Genomic DNA, 13,268 nt, shown 5'->3' with positions numbered 1-13,268 from the left:
TTAATCAGAGTTCACTTGCTGTATCAGTCATACTGTTGTTGATCTTGTGTTTGCAGTCAACAGTTTTAATAAAGGGGTAAAGCATTGTTTTTCAAGTAACTTTTTTTTTTTTTTTCTATAAGTAGGGTGGCCAATTCTGAGAGAACCTTAGCGTTCCACCCCCCCTCCCCATATGTGCTTGTTCTCCTAGTCCCACCCTCTTTAGTAATCGCCTCCCCTCAGATCACTACCAGCTTCCTTGGTGGCTCTCTCCTCCTCCTCCTCTCCCTGCCAGTAGTTGGCGCAGTTCAGAGAAGCTGTTGCAGCCCCTCCTCCCCCCCCCCCCTCCAGCACATGGGGGGGGGGGAGGAAGAGGCGGGAGAGCTGGCAGCTCCTCCCCCCATCTCCCTTTAGGTTGCTGCAGTCCTGCCAAGTGTGTGTTTTTTGTTACTTTTATTTTTTTTAACATGGCCAGCGAGCAGTGACAGAAACAACTCTTACCTGGCTTTCATATTGCCAGTTTTTGAATTTGTAATGGCAGCTAGCCAGGCCAGATAAAAACCCCCCCAGGCCAGCTGAGTAGTGGCCAGTTGGCAACGCTATCCATTAGCTGTCGCCGATCCATTATTTCTCTCTTTTTTGAAATGGGTGGCTCGGGAGGGTTAGAGATATTTGGGTAGATGCCAACATGGGCTTCGTTTCTGGGCCAAGTGCTTGTTTCCCCAGACTGTTTGGGGTAACGTCTGCTGTTCAGTGCTTGCATGGTGTTCTGGACTGCTTCGAGGAGGAAATTGTGTGTGTTGTATGTGGGGGTTTTTTTTTTTGTTAACGCCACTAAACAGCAGCGACTTTAGTAGCCTATGAGAGCTGCGTTGTCAAGCAGGTCACTGCTGAATTTGCCCAAGTCTCGGGGGGGCTTTTTTTTTTTTTTTAAATAATTCCCCCTGTACAACTCTCCATACAAAAAAAGGGATTCTGATTCTGGTGTCATCTCAGTAACAGCAACACAAACTCCCTCTCTAGTACTAGGCACTTTGTAAAATAATACATAACCTGGGGGAAAACCCCCACTCGGCACATGGTAGCAAACCTTCCATCCGATAGCAGCACTAACTCCGAGAACTCAAATAGCAACAGCCCTACCTATGAACAGGCAGCAGTGCAGCACCAATGCATGCCCTACTGGGAACACGTGACAAATTGGACTGATACAGATCCCTACATGCTAGTAAAATATCTCACCTCTGTCACACACACAGAAACGACCTTCACCAAATACAGAATAAAAGACCATAAATTACAAATGTGGAGAACACATGTATAGCTTAATCTACAAACTAAATTTATAAAAAATGTTTATACATTAACAATCATATGAACCTTTTGGAAACGCTGTTAAACATCGAAACGTTGAAAACCGGTATATAAAACTTGACAGATAAATAAATGTGGAGAACACAAACTGGAATGGAAACCTCAAGAAGTCATTCTTCATGCAGTGCAAAACCGAGAACTACAGCATTGCTTTGAGAAATGTGTGAAAAACAATTGCCCGACTGAGGAATGGTGAAGTGGTTCCTTATTTTCGGTGTTTCACAATTAGTATGCCTTCCCATGTGGAAAAGTCACTGCTGCCTGATGCTCAGATCCAGACTAGCACCCGGGCTTTGCTCTCAGCACCTCGCAGCAACAGGAGGCACCAGCAGTGGCTCTTTTCTGAGCAGGTGTAGTCAACGCATGCCTCGTCTTCCTAGCTACAGTGTGAGCCCTGGAGTGTGCAAATTATTGGGCAGCATGTAGGGCACGGATCGCTGGGTCGCACTCCTTGCACACAGGACCTCCTCGTCTTCCCCATCCTTCCAGCCTTTTGTCTTATCCAGAGACCGAGTGAGACGGGGAAGACATGCACTGAGCACTGGATGGGAGTCATTCTGAGTGTTGGGCGCAGCAGCAGTGGAGGAGCCATCAGTCAGGGTAACTTACTAAGAGGTTCATTTATTGAATCGCGTTAGGGCCGTAACGCATGCGATAAATACCGCATCGCAGATTGCGTGTGCAAATTTTTCATTTGTATTCAAGTGGGAGGGGTTTGGGCGGAGTAAATGGAAATGAGGGTCAGTTAGCCTGGCATGTGATAGAGCAACGCACAGCAGCACACAGGTTTTAGCACCGGAAGTAACTACACCTTTTCCCTGTGTGTTGTGCCTGCATTAGCTATGCGTTACCGGGGAAAAACATTTTTAATTGCAATTCAGGGAGGAAGAGAGAGAGAATGCCTCTGTGGAGGCTCAATTATAGCTGAACTTTTTTTTATATCACTGTAAGAGGGGGCTTTATGAACTCAGGGTGAGTTGGGTTTTGGGAGGCAGTTTTACATGCACAGTCATATGTACAAACAGCCCAGTTACCATCAGTGAGGATTTAATGTGATTTGGAGGGATGAAAAGGTGAAAGAAGAGTAGATTTGTACCATGTTCTCTCTACCTGGCTTGACTGCAGCTAGTGCATCAAGCTAGGTAGAGAGAACATGGTACAAATCTACTCTTCTTTCACCTTTTCATCCCTCCAAATCACATTAAATCCTCACTGATGGTAACTGGGCTGTTTGTACATATGACTGTGCATGTAAAACTGCCTCCCAAAACCCTCTACAAAGTCTTTCTCTATCTCGTGGATGCGATAAATTTAATGAACGTTGTGGTAAAATACCTATGCGGTACCAGGAAAATTAGCCTGACCATTCCCACTTTATTTTTCTTACTGTGGGCGCTATTTTTTGCTATATTTATAGCAGAATGATGAGTCTAGGTGTAAGCCAGCTGCCTACACCACACCAACTTCTCTGGTCTCCAGGGCTTCCTCACCCTTTTATCAGGCCGATTAAATATAAAGAGCGGGAGAGCCGGTGCTCCGTGTTGGGCGCCCGCTCTCCCGACGCGCGCCCAGGCACCTCTCCAGGCGCGCGATTCTCTATTTAAATTTAGGGCCCGCACTAATAAGGAGGCGGCAGCTGTCGGTGGTCCGACAACGGACAATTAATTTTACCGGCGTTGGTTTTCGAACCTACTGACAGTCGTAAAACGGATCCCGGCAAAATTGAGCATCCGTTTTTGGACCAGCAGGCAGATTTTTTTTTTTTTTTTTTTTTTTTTAATTGTTGGGACCTCCACCTTAATATCTGCTTTTCTGTACACTTTCCCGATAAGGTCTATGATTTAACGCCTGCCTCTGGGCAGGCGCCAATTTCTGAGAGTAAAATGTTCGGCTTGGCCGCACATTTTACTTTCAGTATCCCGCGTGACTAACTAATAGGCTCATCAACATGCATTTGCATGTGATAAGCGCTATTAGTTTTCGCGAGTTTAGCCGTGTGTTTTCAAGGCGCTATTACCCCTTTCAGTCGAAGGGGTAATAGACGCACGTCAAAAACGTGCGGCCAAACGGTTGCGCTGAGCCAAGCGCACTGTACTGAATCGGCCTGTATGTCATGAATTTTGGACAGAGGATTCTGAATGAGTCAAAGCAAGCACTAACTTATCACTGCTGTGTGCGTCATCACGACCCCCTCATGTAAAGAGGTCTAATCCTGACAATGGGTCTGACTGGTCCCCTTTCCTGACAAATCTCAAATTGTCAGGAGGTGCTGGGCATTTCCTTGGTTTGCCCTGTTTTTTGGGCTGCTCAGCCCATGGGGTTCCGGCCTAGCATTTCCATCACATCCATTTTTTTTTTTTTCAGCTCATAACATGGAATATTTTTCTCCTATATTATAATTTTGTATTTATTTTTTTTATTTTTTTACTAGGCAAAGATTTTCAAATTAAGAGAAGAATGGGAGACGGGAGGAAATCCTGTGCTCTTCCTGTATCTTTCCACAGGGAGGAACTATTTAAGGCAGGATGAACATTTAGAACAAAAAAAGTCATGGGCATCGTAACACTTATTTTTGGAGGGGTGGGTTCTCTAGTGGGTTTCTTTTTCTTTTTTTATTTCTGAAACTTATGTGCTGTGACTTTTTCAAGGCTGCAGGAACTGAAGCAAGGCCCTAAGCAAGAATTACTCAGGATTTAAAGGAGAAATAATGCCAAATACAACTTCTCCTCACTGAGCGTTCCCAAGCTTAAACATGCCGGCCATCGCTACTTGAAAATAATTGAAAATACTGTTGTTTTAAGCTGCTGAGTCTTATTTTATTTAGATATTTTTATATACAGACAGTCGTCGTGAACATCTCATCGGTTAACAGAGAACAGAATGCAGCAGCAGGCTTTACAATGAACTAGTAACTTGTGCTTAAATACCTTTATGTATGCTTTGCCACCAGTTTTTTGCCAGTTGCAGCCTGTCCCGGGTACCACGTCGTATTTATAACACTTAAGTGTAGGTCCGGGAGTAGCTGGATAGAGAGATGGTCCTGCTCCAATGTGGAGCCTTGGTGCTGTCTTCTTTCGGCAGTGCCCCAGCAATAGTTAGCAGAGGGCTGTGGAGTCAGTTCTACTCCCAGTGCTAAGGCTGCTTGGGGTTGCTGACCATCCTGTAGTTTGGCTCATGGCTGTGTTCTTATACCGCACTCGGTGTAGGGGGATGAATATTAATCTAGAAATCTGATGCTGATCCACATGTCCTGCACAGCTTTATAGTCCCTTCCTCTCCATTTAGAGGTCTTCTGTTCATGCCTCCTGTCTTCTGACATGGTCCTGGTCTCCACCACCTCCATAGGGAGGCTGCTCCAGGCATCCTTTACCCTTTCTGTAAAGAGAGAATTCCTCAAATTACTCCTCTGCTTCCCCCTTTCACCCTCATCTCATGACCCCTTGTTCCGGAGCCTACTTTGTGTTAATGCAGAGAGGTGGATCTCTTTCTAGTCCTCAGAGTTATTTAGATGTTGCTCTCATATCTCCCATTTCCCCTCTTTTTTTTTTCCTCTAGGGTATACATGTATAGATCTTTGTCGACATGCTTTATTAAGAAGACTATTGACCGTTTTAGTAGCGGCCCTCTGGTCTGAGACTGGTCTATATTCTCTTTTGAAGGTGTGGTCTCTAGAATTGTACACAGTGCTCCCAATGAGGTCTCATCAAAGACTTAAACAGAGGCAATATCGCTTCTTTCCTAGCATGTGGAGAGATGGACTCAGGACCGGTGGGTTATACTCCCCCGCCAGTGGGTGGAGCAAGCTGCTGTCACAGTATATATATATACCCCTGCAGTAACCCCAGCCTGCCAGTATTCTCTGTCTCCAGCAGATGGTGGACGTGCATCGCCCTATGTATTGGTTTGTTTTTTTTCAAAGGAGAGATTTGAAATTATGATTTAAGGAAAAGAGAGCCCCACTCTCCTGCGGTGATACCTGAGGTGATTTCCGTGGTTCCCCAGAGGGGTGCCTTGGTCTGGTAGCCGGGTTTTCTGGCGTGGGCTTAGCTGCTCATTCAGCTGAAAGACAGCGAGTGCAGGAGGTCGAGTGCGGTGGTGACGGCAGATGCCCTCTCCCCCCGCAACTGGAGACTATCTCTGTACTCAGCTGGTAAGCGCTGAGCTCAGGTAAGGTTTAAAAAAACAAAAAACTATCTCCGCTTAAAAGGTAAAACTTAAGTGGGTTTTAGGACTTCCTCCAGTCTCCATGCTTGGTGCGCTGTACCGATGTTTGTTTCCCCTCCCGTTTGGGGTTGGGGAACTGGGCAGCCTGGCGGGTTGAGCGGCCCCGGTGGACTAGGCCCCGTAGTTAGGATTTTTCTTGCACGCTGTGTGGTAGGCCACGGCAGCATTTTTTGCATGCTCCTGTGCGTGACTTTAACTGAGCGGTCTGGAATGTAAATATGCATTTTAAAATATATTTAAAGGTGAATTTTAAAAGTGATTCATGTGCATGTATTTTATTTATTTATTTAAGGGTTTTTATATACCGCAGTACGTAAAAAATACATCACCGCGGTTTACATTTAACAATAACTTAGCAACAAGCTTTACATTTACATTATTAATAGGTATTAAATAAAATAAATTCCATATAACAGTTTTGATGGAAAACAGGCTGTACAGACTGTGGACCATCCAATAATGTATAACATACAATTAAAATATTGATGTAACTATTAAACGTTTACAAACCAACACAAAAACTAAATAGTATCTAATACAATACCGGTTCTGAGAATGGATACAATTTCTATATTGCACCGAAGACGTTTCTGTTATTTCAAGCTAATTAATATCATGATGGGGATGGGTGGAAGGGGATGGATGGGTGGGCAGAAAAGGTGATGAAGGAGATTGAGGAGGGAAAGAGGGTAGGGTGGGAAATGGAGCATGGGGAGAGAGGGTAGTAACTTGAATGGCATTTCAGTTAAATGGAAATCATTGTGTGAATGCTAGTTCAAATAACCACGTTTTGAGTCCCTGTTTGAATTTCTTATGGCACGGTTCCAGACGTAGGTCAGTGGGCATCTTGTTCCATAAGTTGATTCCCGCAATGGAAATCGCACGGTCTCTTGTGGTCACGTGTTTGTTTTTTGTTGGGGGGGCTGCCAATTTAGCTTGATGGATATGTCTTATGGGTCTCTTGGAGGTATGGAACACAAACTGCTCCGAGAACCATTGCATCTCTTGGTTATAGATCGACTTATGTATGAGGGAGAGAACTTTAAAGGTAATTCTAGAAGCTACTGGGAGCCAATGCAAGAACATGAGAGCAGGTGTTATGTGATCATGGAGATGGGTATTGGTGATTAATCGAGCCGCTGCATTCTGTAACATCTGTAAAGGTTGAATTGAGTTTTTAGGGAGAATTGCGTTACAGTAGTCAATTTTTGGTAGTATGGTAGCTTGCAATACCGTCCGGAAATCTTGTGGATGTAGTAGAGGTTTAATTCTTTTTAGTGTGTGAAGTTTGAAAAAACCATTTTTTATTGTAGCTGAGATGAATTTCTTTAAAGTGAAATGGTTGTCAATAATGACGCCAAGACTGCGGACTTGCTGTAGTAGGGGCAGAACTGAAGTAGAATGGTGAGATGTGTTGGAGGGGATGTTATTGTGTGGCGTGATGATGATGAGTTCAGTTTTGGTGGTGTTTATAGCTAAGAAGTTTTCTGTGAGAAGCTTTTTTATTTCAGCCATGGCTGATTCCCAGGTTTTCAGAGCATTAGAGAGGGAATCATTAATAGGGATAAGAATCTGTACGTCGTCGGCATATATGAAGTGATGGAGTTTTAGTTTTGCTAGGAGTCAACAGAGAGGTGCTAAGTAAATGTTAAACAGTGTTGATAATAGCGAAGAGCCTTGTGGTACACCTTGTAGCAGATTTCTTGGTTTCGATATTTAGGATCCCACCTTGACACTGTATGTCCTGTCTTTCAGAAAAGATTGGATCCAGTTTAGTGCAGAGCCAGTGATGCCGATTTCAGCAGCTGGCCTATTTTTATAAACCTGCCACGTGCGAGTGCATGCACTTTATCGATGCGCAACTATCGCACTTAGAGTAAAAAGAAAGGGGCGGAATGGGGGCGGGGCATGGGCATTCCAGGGCGGGGCCAAGAGACGTGCGCATCTGTAGCGAATGCGGCGCACGCCCGATTCAGTTCAGCGCAAATTTACTTCTGCTATTAATGAGGTGTAAGTCTGAATAAAACTATTTATAGCCGCCTACGAACCTGCTCTAGGGGTCTTGGGAAAACTGGGAGGAATAGAGGCTAAGGAACCAGGTGGATCTTGATGACCTAGAGAGAGACTGGGCAGTCTGGTAGAAGAACGGTTAAACTGGTTATTTCCTGGACGCGCACAGGTTATAAAATGTCCTCGCTTGTGCGTGTAGGTGCCGGCAATTCCCTGCTGTTTGTGTATATGCTTAAAATTAGGAGCACGCATACACAAGCTAATCCTATTTATAATCTGTGCGCAGGATATAAGATTCCTGCGTATGTGGCTGCGCGCCCATATAAACACATTTATGGGCACTCGCATGCGCGTTTTACCCTCCCTATGTACCTTCTTTTTTTTTTTATATTAAATTGCTGTTTTGATTAGATATTGACTCGCCATACTCCTTTTGACGTGTAGGATACTGAATGTATTTGCACTTGGCGCAGAGCATTTATCCGAAGTTAGCAGTAAATGGAAACCTTTTAGATCCCGACAGCCAGGGCCGGATTTAAAATCGCGGCGCCTGCAGGCAGAGGACTTGGGATAGGGGAATTTACCCTTGGACATCTGAGAACAGGGGGGGAGGGGGAGTCCCAGTTTTCGGACGCCTTCCGAATTTGGTGCCCAAGGCACGTGCCACTGTTGCCTAATTCCTAAATCCGGCCCTGCCGGCAGCGGGTAACGAGCACCGACTGGGCCAGTCTCCCCTGCGCACGCCTCCGGCTGGAGCCCCTCTTTCCTGCCGCTAAGCGCCCTCTGTGCGTCTCTCATGATTTTTGTACGTCCCGTTACCTGTGTGTGTGTGTGTGTGTCTGGTTTTTTTTTTTTTTTTTTTTTGCTTTCCCTGCTCCCATTGGCTTCACCGTGCCTCCACCGCCTTTTTCTGCGGATGCTTTCATCCTGTCCGGCCATTGGAGGTTTTTTGGGGGTTTTTTTTGGCAGGGGAGCGGAGATGCTGGCGCTAATCCGCTCTCCTCTTATCTTTCCCCGCAGATTGATCACTTTGGATTCGATCAGGATCTTACGTTCCAGCAGCGCTACCTGGTGTCGGACTCTCACTGGGCTGGAGATGGTGGCCCGATGCTCTTCTACACCGGCAACGAGGGGGATATCGCCTGGTTCTGCAACAACACGGTAGGCCTGACCCTTCCGCCCCTCGGTGATCTGGCGTGGCCGTTCCGAGACGCCACTAAGGAGAGGCTGGACTTTTTGAAGCAGGTCCTGGAGAATCCTGCCAGTGGGGGAAACGAGGCTGTGAAGAGCTAAATCCCAGACAAAAGAGAATGAATTATCGTGTGCATAAAAACGGGGGGATGCATTCTCCCCTGGGAATATTTTGCAGAATGCTTTGGCTGAAAAGCTTTGGCTCGCTTGTCACCCACAGGCCGATACAGTACATTAGCCGGCATTAGGACGCGCTACCATTACCCCTTATTCAGTAAGGGGTAAAGCGCGTCCAAAACGCACGTCCAACCCCACCCGAACCAACATGCAAATGCATGTTGATGGCCCTATTAAGTATTCCCGCGCGATTCAGAAAGCAAAATGTGCAGCCAAGCCGCACATTTTAATTTCTCCGAGCACCAGGAAAGTGCACAGAAAAGCAGTAAAAACTGCTTTTCTGTGGACCCTCCGATTTAATATCATGGCGATATTAAGTCGGAGGTCCCGAAAGTTTAAAAAAATAAAAAAACTTAAAATGGGCCCGTGGCTAGCGGATCGAAAACCGGACGCTCAGTTTTGCCGGCGTCTGGTTTCCGAACCCGTGGCTGTCAGTGGGCTCGAGAACAGACGCCGGCAAAATTGAGCGTCGGCTGTCAAACCCGCTGACAGCTGCCGCTCCTGTCCAAAAAGAGGCGCTAGGGACGCGCTGGTTTCCCTAGCGCCTCTTTTTACCGCCAGGCCTAATTTAAATAAATTAAAATACTGTATCGCGCGCACAGGAGAGTGGCCTATGCGCGCGCCTGGATTTTACTGTATCGGCCCGCCAGTTAGTTATACCTGTAGCCGGTTCTTTCAAATCCTAAATCAAATAGCGCTGCTAGGCGGGGTGGAGGGGGGGGGGGGTTCATGATTATAAATATTACATAATGCTTGACAGGTTTTAATAAGGTAGAAGAAAGCAGCATCTCATTCCTCTTTATAGAATAGGAAGCTGCAGGATACAGGAATGGGATCTTTAAGTTGGAAGGAGAGCGACTCGGCAGGGGAATAAATAAGGAAATGCCACATTTCAGAGGGGGGGGGGGTTTAGTGGATGCCTGGGCTCTCGCCTTGACAGAACTGAAGAATGCTTGGGGCAGGAGGGGAGGATGGCCAGAGGTCGAGAAGGGGCCGGGGCCAGGAGGTCTCTATTTGCTGATAATTGCCAGGTGAATAGCGAGCTCTTTTCTTATTTTGTTTGTTTGTTTCTTTGGATTGCCTCCTTCAGGGGTTTATGTGGGAAGTGGCTGAGGAGCTGAAAGCCATCCTGGTGTTTGCTGAACACAGGTACTATGGCGAATCTTTGCCCTTCGGAGATCAGTCGTACAGTGTAAGTCATTTCACAGGGACTTTAAAAAACCCAAACCAGGGCTGACTGTAAGGTGAGCTTGCTTGCTTTCTGTTATGTGTACGGTTTTCCAAGCGCTCCGCAGGATTGCAGACGCGCCCCTTCAGTTGTGAAAGTCCATCAATCTCTGTTATGCTCGAAGACCCAATATGCAATGGTGGCTAATTTATTTATACTTCTGTGGTCTGGGGAAGCTTTATTTTATTTAAGATTAAGCAGTTCAATGAAAGATTTCAATCTGAGCCATTTATAAAATTCATTAAACAGTCTTAAATACGAAGTAAGAGAGGGGGCAGCAGCGGACGGAAGGAAATGTACTTGGCTCGTTTCTGGGGAGGGGGGCGAGCCTTCCACCGCCCCTGAGCCCTCCTGCCTGGCCTGTCGGCACCTGCTCCAGCCCCCCGCTCGCTACACTTTTGTGAGGGGGAAGGAGGCTGAAGCAGAGGTGCCAACGAGGGCTTTTAGCAGTGGAGAAAGGCAAGGGTCCGGATGGAGATCAGGGAAAGGTCAGCAGTGTGGCAGGATATAGGGGAGGGAAGATTGTGGTTTTAATCTACTGTTTTTCCATAAAATCAAAAGGGCGCACAATACCAGTGATCCAGCAACATGCCAAAGTAGGCAGACTGGATGCCTCTGGAGGTTTTTCCTCTGCTGTCAGTTAAGGAAATTTAAAAAAAGAAAAAAACTCTTGTTGCCTACGCAGTCGCGCACATGTTAGAAAATCAGGGGTTGGCACGTGCAAGGGGGTGCACACTAGTGCACCTTTCGCGCGTCGAGCCCTCGGGGAAACCAGCTGGCTTTCCCCGTTCCCTCTGAGGCCGCGGCCTCGGAAGGAACTTTCCTTCCCCCCCCCCCGTACCTTTGTTGTGGAAGTACGCCTGCCAGAGGCAGGTGTAACTTGCACGCACTGGCCGAGTGGCAAAGGGCCGCTGTGCTGGAGTCCTCGGCCACGCTCCCGGACCGTCTGCCCCACCCCCTGCCCGCCCATTCAGAAAATCCCTGGGACATACGCGCGTTCCCGGGCTTTACGCATGCTGCCGGGCCTTTTGAAAATAGGGCCGGCGTGCGTACCCCCCCCCCCCTTTGCGCGTAAATCCTCCTGGATTTACAAGCGTAGGGGCTTTGAAACTCTGCCCCATTATTTTTTTGCATTGGGAGTGAATAGCTAATTGGCTCATTCACATGCATTTTCATGTGATGAGCGCGTTGTAGAGGCGCTAATCCCCCTTATTGCATACGGGGATTAGTTAGTGCCTCTACAACCCGCGTCCAACTGCGGGTCACACAGTGCGCTCGGCTGAGCAGCCAAATGATGGATTTCCTATATTTTCCCTTCGTTATGCTGTCTGAATGCTGACATTGCTCTGTGAGCGAGTGGTATGGTGTTTTAAGTTTGGCTCCCTTCTCTGTGTGTTTTTTTTTTGTCTGTTTTAGGATTCCAAGCATTTAAACTACCTGACGTCTGAGCAGGCCCTGGCGGACTTTGCGGTTCTGATCCGTCACCTGAAAGGGAGCATTCCAGGAGCCCAGGACAGCCCTGTCATTGCTATTGGGGGATCCTACGGCGGGATGCTTGCAGCCTGGTTTAGAATGAAATATCCCGATATAGTGGTCGGGTAAGGAGACCTTCAGAGGATAAGGGCAAGGAATTAATGGTGGGGTGGTGGCGGCATTTTTTTTTTTTTTTCTCATTTCATTCAGTATCACAGATCTTTGCCATTAACCAAGAGGTCCCGTTATCTGGGCTGCTGAATCATTTTACCCAAAGTGTTCCCGGAGTGTTTATTTCTTTCTTTTTTTCAACTTCATAAAGCAGGAGCACTCGTAAACTGGGGGAAACCATGAAAAACATTCTGGGTGGAGTCGGTGTCTCCTCTTGTTTATATTGACACCTTGTGCCACTGCAGTCTCTCGCCAGGCAGACAGAGTGGTGAAGTAGAGGGATTTTGGTGCTGGCAGTTAAAACAAAGCAAGTTGGGAAAACGCATACTGGGCGTGATCATGCAAGGCGCACCTAATATGTGCATACAGACAGATATACAAATTCAAACATATGTTTTTTTTCATTTTTTTTTTTTTTTTTTTTAATTTGCCCAGCAGTTTTATCCAGCTCAGTTGGAACTGGCTCCTTCCCAGGGGTATGGCGCCATTCTCCCCTCCCCCCACACCAATCCAGCCATGGCTATGACCGTCCTCAGCCGGGGTCCACAGTCTGCAGTGCCCCCTAGAACCTGGTGTGTGCCTACCCTGTGTCTGACCACTAGGTGTCGCTGTCGAATCTCCCTCCTCCTCCTCAGCAGAGGTTGGGCTTGGGCATCAGTCCTGGCTCTTCTGCATGGCAGCAGGCCAAGCCGGTGGGCTCGTTCTATTCATCTTTCAGACTTTCATTTCCTTTAGATTTAATTTCTGAGAGGTGCATTTTCCCCACTCTTTTTTTTTTGTTTGTTTCTTGCGGACCCTCCTCGCAGCCCCATATAAGTAGTTTTTTGTTTTGTTTGCTGTTTTTTTTTCTTCAAACCTAGGGATGTGTGTACGAGCGTGGGGGAAAACTCAGCCAAGGTGTGGACACGGAGAGCTTTTAAAAAAGAAAATGAGGTGGCATAAAAAAATCCAAGTTCACGCTTTTTAAAACGTTATTCCAAAGATTTTACGAGGTATAACAGGGAAACTGAGCTGATGATATTCCAAGTAGTCTGGCTGGTACTGCTCCGTTTTAAGAAAAAAAACCTTTCCCTGTTTTGGGGTTTGGGACCTTACCGAATATATATATATTTTTTTTTTTTTACATTTCTGGTCCGTTACTTCACAGAGTAACTCTGTAATGGAACGAAACAAAAAACGATTACCGGTACACTTCTTTGCTATAATGTGTAATTCATGTTTTCAGTAATTCTGCTTCACTTCATGTTCAAGAATTCATTATTGGCATTTTGAAGGAGTTAGACACTACCATAATTCTAAGTTATTACCGTGGTAGTAAAGGAAATGGAGCTTGAGCCATAATTTCATTATCTATTGCAACCATCCATGAAAAATAGAAGGACTTAGGATGGTCTCAATGTCTACTGCATTGTATTGCAGCAATTTGGGTCGTGTGTGTGTG

General features: G+C 46.4%; 1 protein-coding gene across 1 annotated transcript in view; it reads left to right on the top strand.

Annotated features, from left to right (window-relative positions):
* PRCP (prolylcarboxypeptidase) overlaps positions 1 to 13,268 on the top strand; it is a 67,942-nt gene that overhangs the window by 23,131 nt on the left and 31,543 nt on the right. Inside the window, exons 2-4 of the mRNA XM_029602214.1 lie at positions 8,608 to 8,748; positions 10,046 to 10,147; positions 11,600 to 11,781. Of these exons, the coding sequence (XP_029458074.1) occupies positions 8,608 to 8,748; positions 10,046 to 10,147; positions 11,600 to 11,781 (425 nt within the window). The remainder of the gene's footprint in view (positions 1 to 8,607; positions 8,749 to 10,045; positions 10,148 to 11,599; positions 11,782 to 13,268) is intronic.

Source organism: Rhinatrema bivittatum, chromosome 5 (assembly GCF_901001135.1).
Source record: "Rhinatrema bivittatum chromosome 5, aRhiBiv1.1, whole genome shotgun sequence".
In the NCBI taxonomy this organism is placed as follows: Eukaryota; Metazoa; Chordata; class Amphibia; order Gymnophiona; family Rhinatrematidae; genus Rhinatrema; species Rhinatrema bivittatum.
This window is presented reverse-complemented; position numbering and strand designations above follow the sequence as displayed.